The 27,943-nt window shown below is 40.4% G+C and overlaps 2 protein-coding genes across 3 annotated transcripts; both read right to left on the bottom strand.

Annotated features, from left to right (window-relative positions):
* Positions 1-7: 7 nt before the first annotated feature.
* LOC108096703 (sodium-dependent neutral amino acid transporter B(0)AT3) lies at positions 8-13,580 on the bottom strand. Of its 2 annotated transcripts, XR_001771728.1 has the most exons (11): positions 13,382-13,580; positions 8,184-8,495; positions 6,298-6,530; positions 5,664-6,241; positions 5,168-5,309; positions 4,739-5,100; positions 4,521-4,683; positions 3,813-4,016; positions 3,473-3,541; positions 2,748-3,315; positions 2,143-2,227 (listed from the first exon to the last, which is right to left on the bottom strand). XR_001771728.1 is itself a non-coding variant. In XM_017198537.1 (9 exons), exons 2-9 carry the CDS (start codon positions 8,452-8,454, stop codon positions 2,015-2,017), a joined length of 2,166 nt encoding a protein of 721 aa, XP_017054026.1. In that variant the 5' UTR covers positions 8,455-8,495; positions 13,382-13,580; the 3' UTR covers positions 8-2,014. The 2 variants fall into 2 exon arrangements, 1 of the variants encoding a protein (XP_017054026.1); XM_017198537.1 differs by lacking the exons at positions 2,748-3,315; positions 3,473-3,541 and having other exon boundaries at positions 8-2,227.
* Positions 13,581-25,635: 12,055 nt separating this feature from the next.
* On the bottom strand, positions 25,636-27,343 carry LOC108096965 (glutathione S-transferase 1). The gene is made up of 3 exons (XM_017198942.1): positions 27,270-27,343; positions 27,083-27,191; positions 25,636-26,366 (listed from the first exon to the last, which is right to left on the bottom strand). The coding sequence occupies exons 2-3, from the start codon at positions 27,178-27,180 to the stop codon at positions 25,787-25,789; spliced, it is 678 nt and encodes a 225-aa protein (XP_017054431.1). The 5' UTR covers positions 27,181-27,191; positions 27,270-27,343; the 3' UTR covers positions 25,636-25,786.
* Between the last annotated feature and the right edge of the window lie 600 nt (positions 27,344-27,943).

Raw genomic sequence — 27,943 nt, 5'->3', positions numbered from 1 at the left:
CTCAAAGTTCGTTTTGCTCTTCTTCAACTTAACGCACTAATCATGAAATATCTTTATTAATAATAATTTCTTGCGTACGGTATAATAATATTTCATATAAGTATTCATCTCCTTGCAGTGTTTTCTTTTTTTGTTTAATACATTCAAATTTACACAAGTCCGGGGCTTTAGCACTACGACAATAATTGATACACAATATTTATAGTAGAACTAGGTATAATGATAAATACGTACTGTATATATATATAGGTTTAATGCTCGTATATATAGTGGCGTAAACAAGTAAACTATACAATAGGCTTGGTACTATGTATTTGGTTTCGGTTTCGGTTGCGTTTGCATTGCGAGGATTCGACTTTAATGGATAAGGTGGGGGGATTGGGGCAACTAAGTCCTGTAACCTCCTCCTGGAACTTTACAATCATGTAAATATGCGTATAAATCTGCTGTCTAATCGGATCCTTGATCGGAACTGCTTTTGATTGGCGGTGTAAAAAATGGATACATATCTCCCAAAAATAAGTCGGTTAAATCGGATAAATCGGAAAAATTCCTGCTCTCTATGGGGAAATCTACCGCGTCGGTCGCTACAAACCTTTCTAAACTCGACGGGCCATATCATAAGTATATTTCTATATTTGTCTTATTGTCTTCAACGTTCTGCCTTCCTTCTTTGAGTACTTTGAAATTCCATGTGTTTTGATTCAGTTGTCAGTTATTCAGATATCGAGTTGCCTTTCCGAAAAAAGCGAAAGTTTCTGGGGGATTGTATGAGAACCATTTTGCGGAAACCGAATTGGAATATGGAACATGGCTAGGACTATCTTTTTTGGGTATCCGGTGGAGGGAACTCAGGTGAACAATGGGGTGCCGCTTAATAACTAGTTAAATATTAGACGCTTCATGGTTTCCCTTCTTCGATAGAACTTTACAACCACTAAAACTATTCACAGCAGTTTATTTTTCATGTTTTGTTTTCCTTGTTTTTAGCTCTGTCAGTGTGGGAAAATACTCTTGAGTGGCTCGAACGGGGAAAATAGATTGAGAGAGTGATTTGGGGGGATTCGGGGATGAAAAGTCTTAACACCTAAACATTGAGGATATTATGTAGAATATCACACATTCCATGTATCTTTCACTAATCAATACAGTAAGTATAGGTATTTGTTCAACTCAACTAGAACTCGAAGTGTTAATATTGTGTCTCAACGCTCTTAACCTGTTTGAAGTAATATTAAAGTGTGTAACTCCGTTAAGATTAAATACATTTATAGTTCGGGTGAGCTCTACTCGAGGTCAAATTAAAAACACGGCAGATCTACACTAAAACTAAATGTTGAGTTTAACTCGTTGGAAATGCGCTGGCTAAGTAGATAGACTATTAAGCGTTTGCCATAAAATAGTTTTCATCGGGGAGTGTCGGGAATTTGGTTTGGAATTGGGATTATTTGGAGGGGATTTTCAGGAGGGGGAGTGCGGATAATGGGTATAAGAAATACTTTCCGTTTGTGTGCTCGAGTGTCTAATGGTAAAGCTTTAAGCATTCCAACTAAATGCTACATAATCGAATTTAAATTTAAACTCTTTGCAACCCGTTTTCGATAATACCTATCATCCTGCGGCACATTGTACTCGTACATAGTTTTTGTTAAATTTAATTTAGTTTGGGTTTAGTTCAGTTTGTGTTAAAATACGATTTAACAATTTTAGTTACGCACTCGAGTGCAATTCTCCGGCTGTTTATTCTGTTAATTACTTAGTTTATCTTTAAATTATGTTAAAATACTTATAGTAAATATTTATAAATGTTTGCGCTTCGCTCGGCACGCACTTTTCCCTCTTTTCTCGTCTCGGTTAAATACACTTCACTTGCCATTTCGTTTCGGTTCTGGACCTCATTACCTGGACTTTCACCTGGACCTCTACCTGTATATGTATCTGTATCTGTATCTGTATCTTTATCTGTGTCTGTACCCTGAATGGCTTCTATGTGTGGTGGATGGGCTTTGTATCCTCAGACATCGTACGCCTCCTTCTTGTAGTTGTTCTTTCTGCTGGTTGGCACATTTAGCACGTTCGATGTCTTGGCGGTTGTCGTCGGACGCATCATCATCATTCGCATGGTCATGGGCTTGTCCTCCTCCTCGTCGTCGGAGAAATCACTTTGGGTCTTCACATGACCGCCCAGCGCGGGACCGCTGAAGTCGTTCTCGTCGTCCTCGTCGTCCTGATTGGAAAGAGGGGAGTTCGGATGAGGGATGAGACTCAACATGACAGGCAAACAAATGGGCGGACGCCGGGTCCTCTAGGAAATCAAGAACTGCTTACGAAATTATAGTACATAAATCAAATGGGCTGACACCACGCTGCGTATACTTGATATTCTACACAAGCTCAAGCGAAAGCTCTCTACACGAAAGCAGAATTTTCAACTCATATTCACTACAAGTCCAGTGATTACTTTACTGTAATGTAGGTGTAAAGTAGATGTACATTACAGCAGGGGCGTACGAAGGAGATTTTAAAGAGGGGTTTCGGTTGGATAGCCAATTTAAATATTTTTGTATAAATTTAAAAAATAAAAATTTTGATTTATCCTTCGTACACCTTTATATAACAGGGTCCGCCTTTTGAATGTAAAAGATTTGAAACATACCAAAAAACATTGAAACAATGAACAAACAAACGAACGAATCAACAAACAAAATGGTAAATGGTTAATCTTGGTAATTCCTTAATTACTTTACCTGGAATTAGCCACGATCAGCTGCCAATTGGGATTCTACACACCACAGAATGGCCTTCTTATATACACTCATTGCCTTTTACTAATTCTGCTGAGTCGTCAAGCGATTTGCTAGTCTTTTCCCTAAACTTAAGTTTGTAAATAATTGTTCTGGCCTTATCGATTTGGTTTTCGTTTTAAAAGAGCTGTTTGCGATTGTTTGCTAGCTAACATTAATTGCTGTGCGTTGATTAGTTCTTAGTGGTATTGAGTACAGTTAATTGCTTTTAAACCAAAGATGAGCATTTCTTTTGAGTCGAGGCATGTCCTTCTTGGGTTTTCGGTTTCTCTGGTAGTTCAGTGTGTAGTGTTCGGTGTTCGGTGTTCTGTGTTCTGTGTTTCTGGGCCATGCAAAGGGCTTTAGTGAACTACGTTTACTTTAACCTATCCTAGTTTTAACTGCTTGATGTCTGATCTATGGGGTTCTCTAAAACTTGGCGCTGCACTTAAGTTTGTATCCATGGCTTCGTTTTCGATTTCGGATTCAGATTCAGATTCGGTTTCGGATTCGTATTCGGTTCGTTCTAATTCTAAACATTGACCAATGAAAGTGGACACGGGAGCAGAGGGGAAAGAAGAGCAGAGAATTGTGTGATTAGCTTAGAGTGTTGTTCGAGATGTGCAGGTGAGTTGGGAGGTATTCTGGATGGGCTATAGCCTTTCTATCGAGGACGAGGCACAACTTACGTCATAGTCTCCAATTGTGAAGCGTGTCGCCGCTAGTGAATCTTGCGGTGGCATATCCGGACTCATGTTCTGAACGACAATGGGCGTGAGTTATTGGTTATGTATTCGGTATTTGGATGTAATTGTAAGCATTGTCAGATAGGAAAAACAAGCGCAAGAGTGAGGAATGTATCGTTAGGTGAGAGAAAGACACAATTAGTCACACGTATAGACCAAAAGAGAGATGGGCGTAGACTTAGCCTAACAACACAACGAATGGTACAAAATGGTACAAAGAAAGCCCAAATCGAGACTGAATCGAAAGTATTAAAATCCGATTTGGCTTAGGATCTGCACTTACATCGTCGTCGTTGTCGATCATCTCCTTGGTGGAGGCGGTCGTCTCGTTTCGCCGGATCGATCCCTGGTGGATGTCCAGGTCCACCTTGAGGCACTGGAAGCTGCGCATGAGGAACACGATTGGCATCGGCAGGACCCCGGCCAGGATCATCGACAGGGCGATGCCCATCACCCAGTTCGGGTAGCTCTTCTGTTCAATCATGCCCTGCGGGAAGGAAAAGAGGAGATTAGTATTTAAATATAATTTATAAATGAAGAAAAACGTTCAGCTTTAAACAGCAATAAATAAAATTGCAAATCATACATGAATTCTTTATAATGGAGGGTATATATCCATTATACAGAATCAATCAATTGTATTTAGCTTCTAAGAGTTATAAAGCTTATTAAAATTTAACGGGATTGTCAAAACTTTATAGGGCATGTTCTTAATTTAGAAATCCAGCTATGCTTTATATTTATTTATATTACACATCTGTTTGTATTTAAAACTTGTTTTGAATTTCACAAAAACTATTTGACTTCTTAGAAAATTTTACTTATTACTATTGAAAAGTATGGAAAGTTAACAACCATGTGTTTTCTTCAAATGTATGTTACGACTTATTTCAAACCATTTAGGAGTATTGAATAATTGTAGTTTTTTATTTCTCTCATAGCATAATTACATGTAGTTCTTACAATTAACTTCTAGTTTATATTCACTCACCAGATCGGCATTCCAGGCACCGTAAGTGGGATTTCTGATGACCATGAACACCACGGAGGAGACCAAGATGCAGACCATGATGACGGGGCCGATGTACCGCCAAGTCCACTGCCAGTAGAGACCAGGTCGGTAGCCGGTCATCTGGTAGATATCCTCAGTGAAGCTATATATAAACCCGTATTAGTACTACTTCCTTTTAATCAGAATAACAATCCTACCGCTCGTGTCCGTAGATGAAGATCACGGCTATCATCTCCATGAGGGCCACCACCACGAGGCCAATGGTGCCGGCAAAGGAGTCGAACATCTTGAGCCAGTACTCGCCGGCACCTGTGCAGAAGATGAAACCGACAATGAAGCAGAAGAGACACACCACGCCAGTGACGTGCTGTTTCTTAACCCGCTTGATAATGTCGATGTCGAAGAGGGTGCACAGCATGCCCTCCAGGATGCCGATCTGCGAGCCCAATCCCAGCGAGAGCAGCATGGTGAAGAAGAGCACCGCCCAGAAGGGAGCTCCTGGCAGCTCCACGATGGCCTGGGTGAACACAATGAAGGCCAGACCAGTGCCCTCAGCGGCCTATTAAATAAGATATATTGTAAATCTCTCTAAAAATGAATAGCTCCTATATTCAAACAGTACTCACATTATCCAGTTCGTGGGCCAAACTGCACTCAGTGAGTTGCAAGCGGGTCAAGTCGGTTTCATTCAGCAAACTCATGGCGTGCTCATAGCCCTGGGTGTCATTGATGCCCAGCAGCTTGTTCCTCACCAGGATGTCCGTATTGCTGAAAAGGGGGAGGAGGAACCCAAGGGGTAAGGTAATCAGTGAAGTCCAGTGCGAGTCGGTTAGAACCCGATGGACAAACGGTTCATGGGCAATTGTGCATAACTCAACGTGGGTCCGTTAATTGATGCAAATTGACAGACACGACCGCGATTCCATATGGGTACGAGTATATCGATTCGAATATCAATGGATGGTTGGATGGTTGGAGATACACCCACCGAGCTGGCGCCTCATTGATACGCAAATAGACACAAAGACAGTTTTGCTAAGCCGGTTACAACTGGTCATCGAATGGGTGACCCACCTAGGGGGAAACCACTGATGCGTATGAGCACCCAACCCACCAACTCACCTGGCCACACAGCGATCCACATTAACGGTGGCCTTGAATCCCAGAATGGCGAAGATCACCACGCTGGCGTAGATTGCAGTTACCGCATTGCAAACGGAAACCAGGAGCACATCCCTCACGCAATTGTTCTTTGGGGTGTTGTAGCTTCCAAAGGCAATTAATGAGCCAAAGGCCAAGCCAAAGGAGTAGAACACCTGAGTGGCTGCATCCAACCACACCGTGGGCTCCAGCAGCTTTTCCACCTTCGGCGTGTACATGTGCATTAGTCCAGCTCCCGCTCCTCGCAACGTGATTCCCCGGATGAAGAAGATGGTCAGCACGATGTAGGGGAACAGGGAGGTGAAGTAGACCACCTTGCCGGAGCTCTGGATGCCCTTCATCACGATGAAGAAGACGATGGTCCAGGAGAGCATCAGGCAGAGCACGATCCACCACTTGAGGCCACCCGGTTCGTCCATCGAGGGAGCCGCATCCAAGGTGGTCCTGTACCAGAAGTACGTCGTCTCCGATGACTTGGCGCACTCCTCCAGCTCAAAACCCGTTCCATTCAGCGGACAGGTGGACCAGGGCAGCGGGTACTATTAAAACAATTCATTAACTATATATTTTATTAGAAAAGTATGTATAAACTCACTCGAAAACTGTTGAAGAGGTAGAAGAACACCCACGTGATAATCACGTTGTAGTAGAGAGCCACAAACAGAGTGACTATGCAGGAGGAGATGCCGATGCCACCCAGCCAGGGGTGGATGGTGTTCCACACACCCAGGGCACCCAACCTCATTCGCTGACCGATTCCCAGCTCGATGAGGAAGAGGGGAATGCCTTCCAGTATCAACATCACCATGAAGGGTATCAGAAACGCACCTGCAACGGAAAACCAGAGGGTTAAACTTGTCTTACAGAATGATGTATGAACAGTACAATAGAAAAATAAAAATATAGAAAAAAGAAATAAGAATGTAGTTTTCGAAACCATATTTAATAATTAGAGGAATATATTTTCGTTTCTATATTAGAGGGTTTAACCTGACCATATATTAATCTTATTTTTACCCTATAAAAACTAGTTAAAAAAATACATTCAGAAAAACTTGCAATATACAAAATTTAGTTTACTACAATTAAAATTAAAACAATATGGAATAAAGAGTTTTCCTTTGAAATGGTTTTTGGCTTTTACAAAATAATATTAAGAGCAGTTATTTAATGACGATAATAATTGAATTGCGGAAAGCCCAAACAAATTAGATTCGAAGCCGCTGTTGTATACTTTTCCCTTGTGCTGCATTGAATGGCAAGTGACGTGACATAAAATCAATCCAAAGCAAGCCGGAAATTTGCATTTCTGGCCTGGTCGGGAAATTTCTGGTTGGCCAACTAGTCGAAGAGAGTATTCGAACTTCGATGGATGGGCACGCTGTCAATTGTAATTGAATTAAAACCAGGGTGGGGTTGAATCGCCATTAGAAATGTGCGTGCTCTTGTTTACCCACCCACTGCACCACCAATCACCCACTCAACCACCCACCCACAAGGCCATCAATTGGGCCCTTCCGCCGTCGAAAGCCAGGCAATTAGTGCACATTAAATCCCATAATGTTATTGTCAAAGCCGTGCACCTGATTAGCTGCAGTTCGTTGGCCAACTGATATTGGATATGACACAAGCCAACGGCCGAGGGGACGCAGGGGACGTGGCGGGGGTCTACCCAATTTAGTCTTATCACTCAGGTGACCCGTGCAGCCGAACACACATTGATTGAAAAATACTGCTCTAGTTTGCGCTTTTTTCGCCAGTAATCCGAGGCTTAGCGTAAAATTTCATGCACACACAAAAAGCAAAAACATTCATAATCAATTGGGTATTTTTGCATTTCAAAATAGCTAGCATATGAACGTTGACTTTTTTAATATTGTTGTAATATCTTTAATACTTGTAAAAGAATCAATAAGTATTTATTAGGTTGTTAAGAACAGCAAATATTTTTTAAACGTTTTTTAGAACAATATTCGGAATGGCTTGATAAAATACACGAGCATAAGGTAGAATGAAAAATGTTACTTTAAATAAAAACAAATGTATATTATTAAGAAATTCCTTATTGTGATTATTGTTTTTATTAGCTTAAAACATTTTTTAATAATATTTAATAATTTTTAATAGACGACTGGATATAAAAGTATTAAAATAAAATATGAAATTAATAATAAGTATAATTTTTATTTATTTTATTGGAATAAATTAAAATCTTCCGTATTATTCAAAAAATGTGAGCTGGGAAAAACATTTCAGTATACAACTGCTATTATTATTTTATCGGTCAAATGGTATCTGAAATCAATTTTACTTCCACTGAATTATTTGTTAATAATAACGTCCATCGCCTTATTAAATGGGACTTTTTAATTTTTTTTGTAATGCATTGAAAAGTAATACATTTTTGTAATATAAGCAATTATGTACATTATGGGTTGTACGTTTTTTTTTTAGCAATTAAACTAAAACTTTAGTACTCACCTCCTCCGTTCTGTTGGCAGAGGTAGGGAAAGCGCCAGATGTTGCCGAGGCCCACCGAGTAGCCGATGATGCTGAGGAAGAACTGCATCTTGCCGCTCCAGGCGGCCCTTTCGGGCTCGTTGCCCGGAATGTCCACCGACTGAACGGAGTTGCGCTGGGGGGCGGTGAGGACGATGGTCACCCCGTGGGTGCCGTCCCCCCGCGCCCTCGTGTTCAATGGAGCCATCTCGTGGCCGTTGCGCGGCGCATCGATGATTTTGGTGGCAGCCATCAACGTTCGCTCTTCCCTGGCAGAGTGTCCGTGGTTACCGTCTGCGGAAAAGTGGAGCAACCGGTTAGGAAAAGTGCCACCGCGAACGGGATTCGAATCCAAAGGCCCGCTGTTTGATCAATACTCCTCGAGTGTCTTTGTATGTGAATGTGTGTGAGTGTGTGCGAGTGTGTGTGAATGTGTGGGCTTGTTTGCCCATTTGTGTGGCGGTTCGTCCTTGAGACCACTTCTAGTGGCTGCTAACTCAATTTGCGTCCTAATTGTTTGCCATTAGGCGGGTTCTCCGCCGGTTAATGGAAACTTTTCGCCAGTCCACCCACTCTTGCTTATCCCCACCACTCCACTCACTCACTCAACTTTTGTAATTTTGTTACTATGTAAATTTGGTGGAGTGGCATGGGAATTCATGTAGCCTGTATAAGTCTGTGTATTAATTTGCTGCTTAAATTATGTACGAATACTTGCTAGTTTGCTAAGATAAATACATGTGAAAATGTATTCCTGCTTCAGAATTAACAAAAACGTACAAAAATATTTAATTTATATTCATTACGAATTCAATCTGAATGGAAATCGATTCTATTTTCCATTTCTTTTATACCCAATTTAATATCTTTTACAAATCAACACATATTTCGGAACCACTTTTTGGTATTTTATCTTTCCGTGTATGTTTTAATCACGTACATATGTGGAGGGTCAAAGGTTAATTATATCCTTAGTTTTGGCAGTAAACAAAACCAAAGCTCCAAGGACTGTTTACGAGTCAGTGAATCGCCCAGCCACCCACCAAAAACGTGACTTCCTGAACCTTGTTGCTCGGTGTAGAGGAGAGCCAAAAATTGTAGTCAACACCGCAGAAGGTCGTTGTAAATTGAAAGAGCAAGCGAAAAAAGAGCAAAATGGGGGGTTAGAATAAAGGGGGTAGAAAAAAAGAAGGGGGTGGAATGAAAGGGTGGGGGGGGGGGGTCGTTCTATGTGGTGGCCATTTACTTGGAGGCTCGTCCTCTGTTGCTGACGTAGTAAACTAGGGCTAGAGCAGAATACAACGCCTCGCAAAAGAGCGGGAGAGCCATGGGTGTGTTGTTTGGGGCAGCAGCTGTGTGGCAAGAAGCAGAAATTCACCACCGAGAGAGCGAAAGGAAAGCTCTCGGCGGAGCTTTTGGCGTCCTGCCGCTTCATTGATGGCCTTTGGGGGGAGGGTTTTTTTTGGCGGGGGGGAGGAGGAAGAACACACCTCCACAATATTGTATATATTCTCGTTCTATTCTTCCACATCTTGCGTATACGTAATGCGCTATGACGTCTTTTGATGGCTGCCTCATTTTCCAATTGCGTTTCCTTTCCCGAATCGCAACACCCACCCAGCCAAGCAGCCAGGCAGCCAACCCACCTCCATCCACTTGGGTAAATATTTATCCAGTTTAGACCGCCGCAAAATGTATCTCATGGATGCAGAAACCAAATAGTACACCCCCAGCTGCCACGACTCCGATTAAATTGCATGGAAACGGGCAATAATCACAATCACAGGACAGGCAATATGCACTTTTCCGCATTTCCACCCGCTGAGCTGAGCTGTCTCGGGAAAACTCTCGTCCTCTGATTACACAATCCGATTGCTGTTACGTAAACCGAGTGTGTGAAAATATTAAAGACTTGTGATTGTTGTGCTGTTGCTTTCTGCGTCGCAGTTTGATGGGTGGTTCGGTGGCTCAGTGGTTTGGTGGCTCGGTGGTTTCGGTGGGCGAGTAAATGGGTGTTTTCAATCACCGGCGTTTCTAAATAAAGCTCTGGCCAAGATGTGGCCGTGGCCCTGTCATTGGAAAGGGGTTGGCCCACTTGACCCCCACGGAAAGTGGTCCGAAACACAATGCTTAAATCGCTGCCGAAGGAAATTACTCAATGAGGGGTCGAGATTGCGGCTGATTGGCTCTGACAGGACCTAATTGAGGAATTGGTTTTCCTGCTTATGTAACTCAGGGATCATAGGAGATTACCCATCTGCTTCGGATTCGTATTTAAATGGATGGAAATATACTGGGTGAAAACAAAGCTACCCCAAAACTCACACTCAGGTAGAAAAGCTCTGGTCCTTAGCACACACAAAAAAGGACGAACCCAATTGCGTCGTGGCAAAAATGTTATTCCAAAAACACACAGTTCATCCCCTTTCAACTCGCGGGTTTAAAGCTTGCTGCCAGTTAAAGTGCCCTCCAAATAGCTAAATAAAAAAAGGAAAAAAAACGGAGGCAGAGATAGTATAAATAAAACTAGCAGGAGAATTTGATGACATGGCGTGTTGCATGCCAAATCGATAAGAACGGCTTTGCGGGTAAGGTGGAAATCAGGGGGCCCACCAGCTGTCTTTTCCTGTTCTGCATAAATCATGCAATTTGATTGCCAATGAAATACCCCGCAATCGATTTTGCACATTTTATTGGCTTATTGTTTGCGCTACGCTGCAATAAATTCACTGCGAACCGCACACAAATATTTCCTGATTTTCAAAAAATTTGAAATGCCAACTAATAGCACCATATTTGTGGCTATTTTGGGAACCTCTCGAAATATAAACAGAGAGCTATTGCGCAAGTTGTTCGCTTGGCTGCCAATATGCAATTTTGTTGCCCTTTGCTCTTGGTAATTGATTTGGCCATCGTTTGGCGCCAAGGCGAGAATTGCACCGAAAATCTACGAGGACAGTTTGGCCCCCAAAAGCCACCCACACTTCCGGTCCTCCGTTTGACCTTGATGCCCAGCCTTCGGTGCATTTTTTTCGTTTTTGGGGGTAGTCGCCTCTATTAGTTTCCTGGAAGTTGGCGCCAGACTGTTCGGAATGGAATTGTTCGGAGGCACTTAAAGCTGACTATAGGATTCCCCTCTTCGGTGTTGGATTACCTTCCCCAATCCCCCCATCCGGATTATTTACGCGTGCCTAACCTTGGCTGGGAAGAAGGAAAGTTTGTTTTGCAATAAAATTATGTAAATAAACGCAGCTGATGGTCGCACGGAGGAGCTATGGAAAGTTTCCAGCAATATTCGTAGCACTCAAAGCCCGACTTGAAGTCTCAAATAGAATGAGTTATATGATACCATTGAAATTGTCAGAATAAAAATTGTAAAAAGTGAAGTTCAAGGGAAATTAATTCACTTGGAAACGCTTGAAACTATTGTTTATTTTTAAAACACTTCACTTTGATTTATTTTATTACTCCCTTAAAGTGTGTATGAAGTTATAAAAACAAACAACTAACACACAAGCTATAAAAAATAACCTTTGGAACTATTGAAATTGCTTTGCTCGACTTACTACTTAATCTTATTTGCTTTTTAATTTTAGATATAAAAGATATAGTGCTTCATAGGGCTTTTATATTGTACCTATTTATGATTGTGTTTCCTTGAACTTTAATATGACATTGTCATGAAATATTTAAACTTTTAACTTTTAATTAAAGACTACATCTTATTTTGTTAGAAGATTACTAGGACATCTTTTCTTTTTTGTTTATAAAAATAAAGAACTATTATGCAACCATTAATATGGTTTATATTCTATGAGCATTTAATTAATTAATAATTAAAGGGCGTGGTTCAGTGAGCACGGCTATCCCTTCCCTGGATTTGTTATTCCTTTGTGCGACTTAACCTTTTGGCCCTAGAAAGCAATCGATAAGTGGCCAGTGTTCCACTCCCAACCCAAACAAGCCAAGCACAACATTAATTTTTCATCAAACAAAGTTCGTTTTGGCAGAAATGGGCGGACTGATGCACTTGTCTGGCGTAGAGTATTGCCAAAATACAGTGTACCAGTACCTTATATAGAACATATATACACCCCCCGCAGATGTCCAACTTTCGCTCTCAATCTAGAGAGAGATTTGGAAAGAAAGAGGGGGGAAGAGAGAGAAAGGGAAAGAGAGAGGAGGGAGGAAGCGAAATGCAATCAGACAGGCACAAAGTTCAATTTCTTGTGCTTCCCATCTACCGTTGTTTTTTTTTCTTTTGGCACAGCATCAACTGTTGGCCTGTTGAGGTCGATGAGGGGGTTGAGCTTTTGTGGCCCAAAACATCCCCTCGGCCAATGCCATTGCCAGCCCCAATGCATTTTATCAAAGTCTCCAAGAGAATGAACGAACGAGCGAATACGTTTTTTTACGATGTTTCAAACGTTTTTTATGGATACTTTAAGCGCTTGTATTATTTTACGATTACCTTGTTTTATTATGATTATTTTTTAAGGGTACCTTTCTTCGAGTTCTAAAGTATCCATTTAAAATCTTATTATTTATTGATCCATGAATTAAATGTGCTTACTTTATCATGTGCATAGCAAAAAATAAACTCAATTGAATTTCATATTAAAAAGTATTGTTTATGCAATTTTTGTACCATAAATAAGCGAAACCATAACAAATCAACTCAGCTGAAATCGCTTTAAGAAGCAAATTAAAAATTTTTGTTTACGCTGGCCGAAAAGTCAAATGATTAATCAGTTGATGTGTTCCCCTGCCAAAATCTGATTCTGTTTCCCATGTTCTTACAATGTACAATATATGTATATTGTAGTGTATGTCAACGTGCAAAGTTGAATGTTTTGCGGTTTTTCGCATTTTGTTGGTTTTTGGAACGCAAATTCGCTTAGAATGCACAAAAATGCAGATTTCCATTGGCGCTAAGGGCACGAAACAAATGAAATTAACATAAAGCTAAGTTCACTGTTTTTACGGAAATCCACGTGCATCCCCAACCCCGAAATTTTATGACAGGGAAAAGAAGAAGAGCTCCGCAGATAGAGAGAACCAGAGAGCGAGAGAAAGAGAGACAGAAAAGGACAGGGAGGAAGTCCTTTGTGTATATGTGTGTGTGTTAGTGGGCAGGACACGTCAAGCAGAAAGTTTCTCCTTGCTTTTTTGTTCCGTACCAAAGTTTGTCTTGTTTGAGGGACTCGAAATTCCAGGCTGCTTTAAAGCGGACTTTTCACACACACACTCGCGCGGTTTGGAAAATCACAGATTTTCCTCGATTTCCGCTTTAATACAGCTAAACGCTCGATATCAATTTCGTTCAACGAATTTCTGCGCTTTTCACACGGAGCTTTGCTCGATTTTCACGACCGTTGATTTGTGCTTTCCGTTGTAAACTGAATCCAAATCGCTTGGCGCCGCGCGAATCATGGTAGAATAAGTACAAGGTAGTCTCGTCGGTCCGTTAGACCGTTAACAACACCTACAATGAGTGCGAGTGAATGGGTGTTTTTAAACAAGTGCGAAAGAAATAGAAATACTTCAATGTCGCAGGATCACCAGCGCTCAAAAGTGCACCCGAGCTTAATCGGACTGAACCGGAACGGTTTTCTTTCTTTCTTTTTCTTTCTCCAAAACTGAATTTAAAAAAATTTTTGGAACCGGTTAATCGGTTAAAAACCAAAGGTGAGTTCTATATCGAACCCAAGAGAGCCCAACGTTAACGGACCAAATTCAAATCGCTTGGCGCCGCGCGAAGCTTGCGAATTTCTGTGGTGGGTTCGAAGCAATGGTGAACTAACCACCACCAGCGCATAACCAACTCACACACACTCACACAAGTGTGACGCAGGACTCTGCATGGAAATTTTCGGCTGACGGCGGGTTTTAAATTGGGCAAAGCTTCACTTTCATTGATTGCCGTACACGGAAAGGAGGCCAAAAGCTGCAGGAGCACGTGGCTTTTTGGGGGTTGAAAGTTCAAATGCCGCCGCTATCGCTTGGTGGTGGTTGATGAGAGGGAGGGAGAGACAGCAAGAGAGAGAAAAAAAGAGAACAGGACCTAAGACCATGAAAATCTAACTTTCAAAACTAAAAGACAATGTTATTCAGATCGATAAATAATAATAATTTTTTAAATTCATAAGATTAAATAATAAGATTTCAATCATCAAAACTAATAATAATTATCAAAGAAGGAAACATTTGTACATTTACTTCAAACATATTTTAAAACAACCGCCAAGAAAATTTAAGTTTTGTTGCATGCTTTGAGGCACCAACATTCTACTGTCCCACAGATGGCGCACGTTCTATGTGTGACCTTTTAATGTAAAGGTAATCGATGTATCTGGCAACGATAATCGATAAGCATCACCAAACAGCGCGCAGTTTAAAATTATCGAATATTATTATGAATTCCAAAATTTTGTATTGTTAATGTGTGCTTAAAAGGATAGGTTTATTTTTTATAAAATATAAATAATTTCCGAATTGGTAAATTAAAATTTAAGCTCCCGTTTAAAAATTGTTAATTCTTGTAATAGTAATTTCAAGTTTTGTAGTAAATCAGGTAATCTTAAAGCTAATCTTTGAACAAATAGAGTATAAATAATAAATACCATACCTTACAAATGACATTGACAAAACATAATATTATATTATTGAGCAACAAACACACAAATTACCCGTAAGTTAACTTAATTCTGTAAAGAGCCCACTGAAACAAATTTAATAAAGGATACTTTAAATACTTTTAATGAGAAGTGTGCGTTTTATGTTAAAGTCCTTTACAAAAATTAAATCAAAAGTCAACAAAACGGGCAAATTAAAATGAAAAGGGGAAAAAATCCTAGTGAACCTGACAAAAATGTTAAAGACTTGGCCCTGACTCGAAAAAGGTTAAACATATTCCCCTTGTACACAAACTCGTAATGTTGTTTCGTGGCCAGGAAAAAAAAAGAAAAACAATGGCAGCCTCGCGAACAACAGAGACCGTCTTGCTGCCCCGAAAAAACCAAATCACAAATATTGTTTGACCCTCATTATGTTTGAAATTTGCTTTCCCAGGCGCAGCCAGCCAAAGAGAAGCACATTAAAGATAGGATGTGAACAAAAGAGCTTATTAACTTTCCCTTCGCCGAAGCTTTTGTTACCCTGCTTAACAAAAAACAAAGTTGCCCAAAAGCCCATATGCATACAGTTATCCTTTTTAAATTACTCAGTGCTTTAATTGTGAAAAATGTACTTTTTACTTTGTTCCGGAAGATTATTTTGCAAAGAATGTTTGCAAGTGCCATTAATAACTTTTACTTTGTTAATCAAGTAACTAAAAACTCAAAGGAAGTAAGCTTTGGGTTATAAAAGTGAACCTTTTAAGTTGGAGCTTTAGACCTGCGACTCTATGAAGAGTATCCTTTTCAAGAGCCCTAAAGAAGGAGACAGCTTAACACAGCAAAGAGGGTCGAACAAGAAGAAAAACAGAAAACGAGGAAGGCCTGTAACTAAGTAAGATGTGCACAAAGTTAGTTTTCCTTTCCTTTCCGTGTTCGCTTTCCCTTTTTCCTGCCTGCTCGTAAACTCATTTGCCTGGCACGCTGACAAGAACAGGCCAAAAAACAACCGGCGGCAAGTTTTCAGAAAATACAGTAAAGTAAACATCTTTGGCGACCCGTGGGCAGCCCAAGAATGCGTCTCTCCCGCCCCAAAGAAAATAATACAATTTAATATAAACGCCGTTCTTGTTGTTGTTTCTGATTCTGCGCTGGGCCTCAGTCTCAGTCGCGTTCGACTCATTGAATTTTCCGTAGAATATATATTTTTGTTTCGCATTGACACGCTGCGCGAATAATACGCCTAAGCGTATGCAATGAAAAATTCAACTTTTGCATAATCTGGAAAAACTTGCGCACGCACGAAGGTAAACAAATTTGCACGGCGATGGCAGAAGGTAAATGAAAATGTACTAAAACTGAAGCACGACGCTTAGAAATTATGCAAAAATAAAGAGGGCTGAAAAAAGCGAATGAAGAGAACGAACACAGAGAGAAAGAGTCATCAATATTAAACAACTAATCAACAATATGGTAAAAATATTATATAAATTTATTACTATTATTCATTTTAATAAAAGATATATATGTAAACCTAATGTGACAAAAGAAAATTATATATCATCAAACAAAAAATTGTAACCTAACAAACTGGCGTTCTGACTGCTTGAAAGTCACATAAAATAGTGTTTTTTTTTTTAGTGCACGCTCAAAGTAAAAAGTGCGATAAAAACAAATGCGTCTTCTTCTCGGGCATTTTAGCCTCCACTCCTCGGCGAGGTGATTATCCATAATCCCCCGAAAAAAAAAGCGTCCGTGTGGCTGGCGGGATTGAATGACTAAAGACAAAGTTTTCCCTCGACGGGAAGATAAATACGGGTACTGCTTTTGCTCCTTCTCCTGCCCCGCAGCCATGTCCTTCCCCCAGAAATAAGGACATCCCCCATCCCTCCTCCAGCCACTACGCACCACCCACAATGCCACCTGCAGGATATCATGGGTATCTTACCTGTCTAGGACGAGATTCAGGCGTTAATATTTTTAGCTGCGCTGGAATTTGTAGTCTGGCAGCGATAAAGCATCTTTTCGGTGACAATGAATCGGGGATAAAGCATTTTACGTGCCACCGGCTGCCAAATAAAGTGCTCCTCTTCCCCAGCTGGTGCGGGTTTGTTTTTTCAGCCACGTCGCTGATTTCGCATAAATTATGCAAGTACATTTTACCCGAGAGTGTAACATGCAGGCGACCGAATCTGCGGAGCGGCCAAAGGACCAAAAGCAGACCTCAAATTCCGGCTAACAAATTACAAATGTGCTTTATATGCAGTAAAAACACGACATTTCTGTATAAGGATTGGTGGGTCCAAATTTAGCTTCGTTTTTACACAGCAAAAAAACCTGATTTAAATTAATTTGTGCTACTTTAAGAGAAAATATGCAAAATAATAAGGTTCGTTCTGGAAATAGAATTTAAAAGCAAATGTTCTATTTATATATGTAAACATATTCGTTAAATTCTTATTCTCAGTTTCCATTAACAATCACGAACTTCTTCATAGACAGCAATCTTAAATGTTTACATTTGCTGTGCAGAAAAAAGGCAAAAAAACATAAAGTGACCGCAAAAGCCACACGAAAAGCATTTGCATTTGAAGCTGAAACAGAATTAGGTTTGTTAGCCAAGCGAAGTGTATTAATGAATTTCCACTCCACCTTTGGCCAGTCAAACAACATTCTGAACGAATCGAATAAAAACGATTTCGAGGTGCATTTGACTGGAAGACCGCAAGCCAAATTCCTCATATTCCGCATTCGTTCCGCTCCACCTCCCATGGAACCACCCACTAAATAACCCTCTGAACCACCCACTGTACCAACCACTGAGCCACTGAGTCCTTTGGCCATGACAGGTGCACCTGCTCCTGCTCCTGCTCCTGCTCCTGCTGCTGACCCTTGGCAACAGGTTGCAGGTGAGGTTGGTTGCCGGACTTTGGTTGACTGGCCAACTGGCTATTGCCCCTGACACATTTCCAACGACATTGTCTTCGCCCAGGAAAATGCTCCCTTTGCATGGGGAGCGAAATAAACCCATCTCTTTAATGGGCCGGGGAAAACATTACTCCGCCTGCCATAAACATGCAATTTTATAGACGCCCCGTTGCGTTTCCATTGCCACGTTTTACCTTTAATCGAGAATGCTTCTGATGACCACACTGTATGTCCTTGTATTTGATAACAGGAGTTGAAAACAGATAGTGATTTTTAGGGATTCTTAACTTATAATAAGTTCCTAAAGTTTCTAAGGCAAAAACAGATATACAAAACGATTTAGGTTACTATCAAAGTTGAAACAATAATGTGGTACTATAATAAATAGCTATTCAATCTTCTTATTAATGAGTGATACCTACTCAGATATTTTTTTTATATAACTATTATAGTTAATGTGAAGTAAAATCTTATTCAAAACCAATATCACATTATATTACATCCAATGTAGTTTCATTTTATCACTTGCTATTATCTGATGCACAACAACCCAAGACACCTAAAAAGTAAAGATCTATCGGGTTAAGCGGAAGAGAATCGCCAGCAGGGAATAAGTAACTAATCCAGCAATTTGTAAGCAACACTACGAATAAGTAGACGCTTAAATAAATGCCCAGAGCAGCAGTCATCCTGGCGATTATCCGATTCGAATGGGCAAAAGGACTCGAATGCCATAACAACACTCGTCAGAGTCGCAGTGAATTGACTCCTGTCTCTTCACACCTGCCATTGTGTGCTAATTTGCAACGGTTATGTAATTTTGTGGGGCGTTTTGTACGTATTTGTACCCTTGCCGTGGGACCATCGATGGATCGGGATCGGAGTCGGATGGGTGGGGGCTGAGAACCTATTCATATCCTGACTGAATCCTGATTGGTCTGTATGTAGTTATGCAAATTACACGCCCACACACATGACTGCTCGAGCGATTTCCATGACGAAGCAGGGGGACAATGGGCTTAGGAGGCAGGATCCGAATCCAAAGCAAACGTTTTGAATGGTTTTAATAACTTTACACACCCACGCACTCACACGCACACTCACACACTCACACACTCACCCACACACGCACTCGCACACAACAATAACAACGAGTGCGTGTAACAATGGGCTTTGGTAATGCGAACTGAAAGAAAATATGCATGGCAGTGTGTGTGTTTGGTCCTTTGTGGATGTAGATGCCTCAAATGCCGGCACAGCCAAAAATTAAATCCCCCGACTATCCCAAACACACCTGGACTGGACAAATTAATGCTGGCCGGGATTAGACAAAGTGAAATACGAATTCGTTACCGAGCTTCCTGAGTTGGGCAGCCCAAAACCCGGTCGTATTTCAACTTACTACACGAAAGAAATCCACTTTAAGTCCTCCTGTGAACTCTAAATATAAATTATAACAGAAAGGAATAAAAAACATTAGTTTCATATTATATAAATGTAATAAACAACTGCTTTTGTGCTGCTATTGCATGATCATTCGGAATAGAGTCCAAAAATAATGTATCAATGCTTACCGCATAAAATAATCTTTTCCCAAATTATTTAATTGAAATATATAAATCCTAATCTGTGCATCAAATAAATATTGAAAGTAAAACCCATATTTTTCCGTATATGTTGTTAAAACCCTATGAAATGTATTAAAATATATATAAATTTAATAATTTAATACATAAAAATAAAAGAGTTCAAATATATAAAACCAATAATCAGAATAATAAATTATTTTAACTTTCAATTTTCATAAGGTCATATGAAAACCTATAAAATGTTTTTTTTTTTTTAAGTTTATAATTTTTCTTTGTGTGCACTTCGTTTGCATACCTTTTTGTATAAATAAACACCCCAATTTAGACGCCTGATTCAGGCAGATTTTCAAGCAGCCAACGTGACTGCATTAAGCGACGTGAGAATTTACTAGACGCTTCTTCGTTTCCCTCAAATCTCGTCTAAAAAACTTTTTTAAATAAAGCGAAAGTCAAAAGATAATTAATTCCCGCTTTATCCCCACTCGCTGGGGCATCAAAATGCCTTGTTGCCAAGTTATTAAGAAGTGCCGTCAGCTCTTCGTCCCAAAAAGTTGGGCATAGTTGTTCCCTTAGATGGCGAAGGCACTCCACGCAGAGTTCTTTTCAATGGGCATAATGCTCATAATTAAAGCCTCCCCCTTTTCCACCCCCTCCCCCACCCACTTTAGCAGCCAGGTGAAATCCGTCTGCGGGAGAGCCAAAACCAATTACCAGAGCTGCCCCAAAAATTGCAAAAGAGACAGAGAGTTATGGAGAGGTGGGGATGGAATGGAAATGGAAATGGGGGTGAAAGTGGAGGTGGAGGTGGAAGTGGCATCGAGGGGTCGAGTCACGTATGCAAAACACGTATACGTCATGTGGGCCATGAGTCAGGCAATTACAAAAGCTTTTGTGTGTCTGTCTGGCCGAAAGGCAGAAGGGGATGCCGAAATTTGCGATGCAAGCTGCTTGCATCTGGCAGTTGGCAGGCGGCTCCTGGCTCCTGGTGTTGTGCAAACGATAACACCAAGCCACCGAATGGGCACTGCAAGAAAAGGAGGTCAAGTAAAATGTCTCCTTTTAAGAACAAGTTAAAAATAAATAAATAAAATAAACATTCTACCATTCATCTGCTCAATTTAGGTTAAAATGCTTAGTCAGTTAATTAATTAAAATATTTTTACTAAGAACTTGTAGTTGGAATGCTTATACATAAGTGGAAGATTTATATTAAAGAATATTTTTAACTTTATTTTGCAACACTTATTGAAGGGCTTATAATTTAAAATATACGATTTCTTAAATGCAGATTTTCATTGAGATATTATTAATAAATCAGTCATAATAATATTAACATAGAAACATGTTTCTTTTAACTCGTTTCTAAATTTAAAACTTAGAAATAAACTAACCAAAATAATGCTATATTTTAAATTTAAAACCATTAAAAGAGTTATGTTATTTTATTCCCATGTCGAGCTGCAATCAGAAATCCGTAACCCTCCCAGTTATGCGCCGAAATTTCCAATTTCTATCAAACGAACCAGGGGACACTGGCATACCGAAAGATAAACCATTGAATCAGACCGTAAATGAAGCTGGCAGGGCAAATTTTGTGGTCGTGTTGTGGCGGCAAATGAAAGTTAATTGGTTTAAGGAGATTGCCCGTGGAGGAGGCGCCGATGTGGAGGTGGCCAAGTGGCATAGTGGCCAAGTGGCGGTGGCGTTGGCGTTGGCTGTGGCAATAGGCAATCCTCCTTTGGCTCCTCGGTGGCAGCCAAAGTGGCAGGCGGAGCGCAATGAGGCGGATGCGTGCAAACGGCGTGAAAGCAAGGAGCTTATTCTGCCGGGGGCCTGTAATCAGGTCCGGACTCGAGGCCGCAGTCATATGGCTGAATGAATTCATTTGCAAGTCAGCCCACAACACCCCCAACCCTCCCCCCAAATTCCCACCCACCCCACAATTTCCTCCCGCAACCTTCGCCCTTAAGCAATAATTCGCTTGTTGTTGCCCCTAATTGGAAAACTTTGTCGAGCACTTAGTGTCAACAAATTTATTGTCTATAATTGCTGCTTTGCCAGAACTTACTCTCGCTTTTTTCGGTATTTAAGTCGCTGGCGAAAGTTCAAACATCGCTGGCAGCCATGGAAATGGGTAATGAATGAGGCTCGAAATCCCCAAATCCGACACATTCTCAGCTGCCAGAGCTCCATTATTCAGAGCTAATTACACTTGCAACAGCCCGTCCAGAAAAAGTACACTTTTAACACATTTACCATTAATTAATTAGTCAATATTTAAAAAGGAAGCGACGCTTGCACAGTGCACATCAAACATGTGGAAAAGATAAAATAAAAGCCAATATATACACTAATGGATTTAAGATAATTTAAATGAATTAAGATAAACATGACTTGAAATTGGAAGAGGGGTTGGGAATAAAGTTGGGATTTTGTATATTATTGACTACCTTTTTTGTATAACTGATTATTAGGAAAGGGTAGCTCACGTTAATTGAGTTTATTAAAAACAAAATTTAACATTTGTATTATATAATATTTTTTTTTTCTCGTCATCCGAATTAATTATAGATCATTTCATAATTATTCAACCGACCTTTAGGTTTCTTTGCTGTGGCCGCAGTAATTTGTTTTTAAGCCCGCTTTTCTGGGCTTACGTGTTTTTGCAATTGCCCCGGACCCTTTCACTCTTGCACTCCCCTCACGCACATTCCCCATCTATATATACATCTATATAGTTGCCTCCCCTCCGCAGCATCTGATATTGATTAAATGAAAGCGCAGTGACATGTCAACGGCAATGGGAAACTCGCTCTGCATTCGGACTCGGCGTTCGGAATCTGCTGCATTTACAGATCAACTTCGCTCCGTTCATACATATCCAATTATGCAAATGCAAATGTTGCCGCTGTCAGCAGGCGGCGTTCGAATTGCGAGCACTTAATCAACATGCATCGCATCTCATCGAGGACCAAACGAGTCCTGGCGCATCGCAGGATGTTCCCGCACCAACCTGACCCGACCTGACCTCATTTGGCTGGCAGGACTCGTCACAAAAGGCCGTAAGTTCGAGCGACTGGTTATCAGCAGTTGGCCAGGCAGCAGGCCTCACAAAAGGACACTCGGCCGTGCTGACATTTAAGCAGGATAATCGCCATTCCATTATCCTCGCAGAGTCGCAAATGCACTCACTACTCAGTTTAGTTTTTCAAAACAGAACTCGTCTCATTGCCCGTTGATTAGCCTGGACCACGCCCACCGTTTAAGTGGTCGTCTAAAGTGTGTTATGTATTATGGGCTTTCAGCCAGCATGTCCTTGTCAATTGTCGGAGAGCAAGTGTCGGACTACACGTCGAATTGGAAACGAAGCCCCGTCCGGATATCGAACACGGACACCGAGCACCGAACACGGAAAACGGAGTGCGGCCATCAACGCTTCTTGTCCGGCCATCGAGTGGAGACACGCTTTCCCCGGACGGATTCCCCGGAGAGTCCGTCCTTTGTCCGTCTCGAGAGCAAAATCATGTCGGAGGCAAGTGGCCCACTCCACTCGAAGCTGAGTTGCGAAGCACCTACGCTTTTGTACCTAACTAACTAAAATGCAAGACTTTAAGAACAACCATCTTCTAACTAAATAACTTTACAATTTACTGAACGAAATAATTGAAAAATATTTATGTGTGTATTATGGGTATACATTTGTATGCTGTAGTCCCTTCAATTAATATAAAATATTGATTATCAACACAAAATACTAAATGAGTAATAAATAAATGGGTTTGCTTTGTTGAACACTTCAACTACTTAAAAACATAATTGCCAATGTAACTTCCAAATCTTCCTTTTTACCCATCTATTTTCCTCTTGAAAACCTTTGATATATAAATACTTTTATGTATGTAACCTCGGTACAATCAGAAGAAGAGCACTTATCATCACTGACCCCACACAGATAGATTGCTGTGATTGTGAACCAATAATGCCCCAATGTCATAATTATATATCAAACTTGGAAATTGTTAACGTTGATTGGCTTTGTTATGGGTTGTACGGGGGGAGCGGAGCAGATTGCGTTTCGCACACAATAAATGTGTATTCCAATTAGTTTAATTATGCCGAATACCGAATGCCGGAATGGCAAATGCCAGGGAAATATTGAATTTTGCCGGCAATTGTTGGATGGACCTTGGTTTGGTAAGAAGTTAATTTCATTGTTAAACAAACCGCAACCGCAGTGCAAACAAAGGAGCGACCCGGCCAAAACAGCAAACAGATGGCCAGCGACGTTTCAACTTTAAACGAACCGGAAATGGGCGAGGGTTCTGTTGGTCCTATTCGTCCTGGTCGTCCTGCTCGTCCTGTTGGCGAGCCACCGAGAAAGGCATCATTAATCATGAGTAGCTACGGCTTGGCCCCGGTTTACTTAACGCTCCTGGCACGCGCTTAGCTTGCCTTTTTTCCTTTTCCGGCATTAAATTTTAATCCCAAAAACACACGCCCCGTCCAACAAAGGAGGAAAAAAGTGAAGGCCCTCGCTTACGACCATCCCACGCTGCACGGTTAATGGCATTTGAAAACTGTGAAAAAGGCATGACGAAAATGTGGCCAAAACCCAGTTCCACGGACCGCTGCTCCTGGCTCTCAGCTCTCGGGTCTCCTGGCTCCTGGCTCCTGGATACTGAATACTGGATGGTGGATAGTGGATAGAGGTTCCTCCATCGTGGCGAAACTCATGTCCCGCAGCACTGCACTTTAATCGGAAGCGAGTGACCCCTGCGGCCGACGGTTGTTGGTTACAGGATACGCCCATGTCATCACTTCAGATCGACAATGACTGGCGGCCAGAAGTGCGGAGTGAAGTGTCACATCGCGTTTGCAAAAAGTCGTCAGCCGTATCCGGGTGCATCGGGGGAAAAGTGCACCAAAAAGTAACCTCCATTTTGCTGTTAACTCACTACGTTGGCAGGCAACTTTATATCTTCTACCAGAGGTTAAAAGGTATTCGAATTGAGTGAACTTTTAGTCAAATTAAATATAAATTTATATAAATTATATGAGTTTTCCAGAATGGTTATCAAAGATGACAAATGTATATATTTCTAAGTATGTTCTTAATCACATTACCAATTTACTTAATGTTGTTCCAAAAAAACAAAAGAGTATTTAAACATTTTCCAAATATTTAACCAAAATAGCAATCCGACCAAAATTGTTAAATTACCAACAATTTATGTTTATGTTATACATCTATAAAATAACAATTCACAAAATAGATTCAAAAAAGCAAAAACATGAGTGGAAACAAATCAAGTAGTTTACAAGTTCCATAAGGCTTTAGTTCTTATTTAGCATAACACTAAATCTTTTTATTCTCTTTTTTTATAACAACGTACTCATTTTATAAGTTCACAGGTTAAATCTAATCCGCTTCAGAGCACTTAACCAAGTTTAAATAAAGTTAAACTGAAAGATAATCCGTGTCATACTTTACGGCGTTGGACTTTCGAGTTATTTCCGTTTAAGTGGCCAAAGTCAAAGTCAAGAGTTTGCCGCAACAAGCCAAAGAAGCTTTAACAACTATAAATGCGATCACTTACAGCTTGTAATCAATAACGGGAACAGCCAAACACCAACAAGTCAAACAAACAACAACAGCAACAACAACAGTAACAACAACAATGGCCAGGAGGCGAGCGGTCCAAAGGAAAACTTTCTGGCTTGAATTTCACACACAGTCCATGAAGAAGTTCAGGTTACTGGTTTCCTTCGCTGCCGGCTTTTCCCCATAAAAAAGTTTTGCCATTACTTTTTGACCAGCTGCACATAACTGTCGCTGTCGCTGTCCTTGTCTCCGGTCCTATTCCTCTCTCACCTTCACCTTCAGCCCCTCCCCTTTCCCCTTCCGCCTTCTATACCAATCCAACCAATCCACCCACAGTATCGCATCTCCTATTATTGTTTGCTCCCCGGCCTTGATTCATCGTTCCCGGCTGCTGTCTAATGAAACTCATGTTTTTATTAGGCCGAGTATTGATTGATTGTCCGAAATAGATTTACTGCAGGAAAAAAGTTTTGTAATCGAAACCACCACTTGATTACATTATTTTGAAAATGAATATTCCTAGATATTAAATAAATTTATCCATAAAGCCATAAATAAAACTAAAAACCGCGTTAAACAAGAAAGGAAAATCTCTAAAGATGGGAAAAATTAAGGTGAAACAAAATAAGACACTTTCATATCATTGAATTTTAAAGATATATCTAATACAAATAAGTAAAATCTCTAAAGATGGGAAAAACTAAGTGTTAGCTAAGTAAGTCACTTGTTTATATCATTAAATTTTACAGATATATCTAAGAAACTAAGCCGCGATTAAAGTTCTATCTTTTTAAAATATATTTGTAATTCAAGGAAATTTCACAAAATGTTGTAGGGATTACTTCTTCTGGATTACTTCTTCTGGCGCTCCTCCAGCAGTCCCTTGACCAGTCCCACCAGCATTTCCAGACCCTCCCGGTTACTCTTTTGGTAGTAGGGAAGAGCCTCCAGCCGCTTGAACCACTGCACCAATCGGGGGAACTGCTCCGCCTCGATGGGAGCGAAGGGCTCCGCCGTGGAAACGGAGGCGATGCAGCTGAGATCCGCGATGGTCAGATGGTCACCGGCTAGGTAGTCTCCTCCAGCCAGGCAGTGCTCCAGTCCATCGTAGGCCTTCTGGAGATAGGCCACTCGATCGGCGGGGACCTCATCAGCTCCAAAATAGATCACCGGCTCCACGATGAATCGGAGTCGCGGGAACAGGTGACCGCAGTCGTAGTACAAACGGGCATCCACCAGGCGACGCTTCTCCGGATCCTTGGGGTACAAGGAGTCATCGCCCTCCGGGGAATACTTATCGGCCAAGTAGCAGATGATCACATGCGAATCGCTCACGATAGTCCCGTTATCATCGAGCACGGGGATCGTGTGCTGGGCATTCATTTTGAGGAACTCGGCCGACTTGTGCTCGCCGCCCTTCACGTTCACAACTCTGAAAGAGATGTACAAAAGAGAAAGTAAGAGAGTGGATCTAGAGAGTCTGGGGAAAAATAGATAGTGGCTTAACCCTTATGTCGTCCGGCGCGTTTAAAGAATACTTTTCAATCAATCGATTGAAATTGTTTTTTTTCTTCAAAAAGATTCTTATTGTTGCGTAGAAGAAATTTTTTCATATGTTTGAAGATACATATTATATTTGAACAACTATTTAATAATATTTTTGTTATTTAAGAAAAATTGTTTGTTACTTGTGTTATCTATGAGATAAATAATAAATATAAAAGACTGATTTTCCGAGAGATAACCCACTTAAGAAACTTTTTTCTATAGGCTAAATAAGATATTATTTGTAACATTAAATAATGCCTCAAAAACTGATATAAGGACCATCTAACAATAACATTTGCATACGTACATTTGTAATTATAAACTTGGGGTCTTGTCAAGCCACTTCTTACACTAAAGGTTAAAAAAGAGTGTATTTTGTGGTGAGACCGGTTTATCAACGAAATCGGTGAGAAGAAAAAGCTCTCCACCCACCAAACTCCATATTGTTTTTTTTTTCTGCAACCAATTCTACATTATGATAACATAATATTAATACACTTTTTAATGTTAAAAGTAAAAATGTCAAATACGAGGTCAAATATGAGTATTGTTGAGAAGAGACCGGTTTACCAGAGAATCCGGAGGAGCGGGAGAACTCACCGTAGGTCCAATTCCAAACCCAGAGCGGCGGCAGTAAGTTGAACAGCACGACATGGGGGACTGCGGGGAGCGTAGTAGAGGATGGGTTTGGCCGACATTATCCAAAAGCCTTTAATAGATTGGTTAATTACTAATTTGTGTGACAAGCGAACCAAAAAACAACAAAATTATTGGATTTCTATCATACTTTTCTCAAAAACGCAACCGGCTCAGCTGAAAGTAAAAAAGCAACTAAAATGATAAAGAGAAATAAACAGGTTGTTTGCTGACGTTTTCGAAGCTTTCACAAAGCTCTTCGAATAGTTTATGCTTATAAAAAGAGAACATTATTCGATCTGGAAGACCACGTTCTCGATCAGAAACGGAGAAGGACTTAATAAAAATCTTATTTAATTATGAATAATTATGATATAATAATATATACACAAAAACCGTTTTATTTAAACCAATAACAAATTCATGAGATACTCAAAAGTTACATAAATTATTATTGTCTTCAGCCTAAAACTATACTAAATAAATTAAAATTTTTATCTTCACTATAAAGTAAAATATATTGGATTACCAATCGTCAAGCAAACCGTTTCTAGTTTAGTACCACCTTTTTTCATTTTTCAAGTTTGCAAATACTGATTATTTCAGATAGTTTAAGTAAGTAAGGTATAAATTTAGTAACCGCACCAACAGCATTTAGGCTTTAGCGTAGATAGATAACAAAAAAATAATCTAAAAATAATCTAGGAAATGTAATTACCGTACAGATACTTATTTCCAGATAAGTAATTTGTATTAACGAGTCATCTGGAATAATTTATGATATGCGAAAGATATTGTAATGGTTTCTTTGCCGGTTATTAATGA

The sequence above is a fragment of the Drosophila ficusphila genome, unplaced genomic scaffold, assembly GCF_018152265.1.
Source record: "Drosophila ficusphila isolate 14025-0441.05 unplaced genomic scaffold, ASM1815226v1 contig_414, whole genome shotgun sequence".
Taxonomy (NCBI): domain Eukaryota; kingdom Metazoa; phylum Arthropoda; class Insecta; order Diptera; family Drosophilidae; genus Drosophila; species Drosophila ficusphila.
Note: the sequence above shows the minus strand (reverse complement) of the source record. Positions and strands in the feature narration are given on the sequence as shown.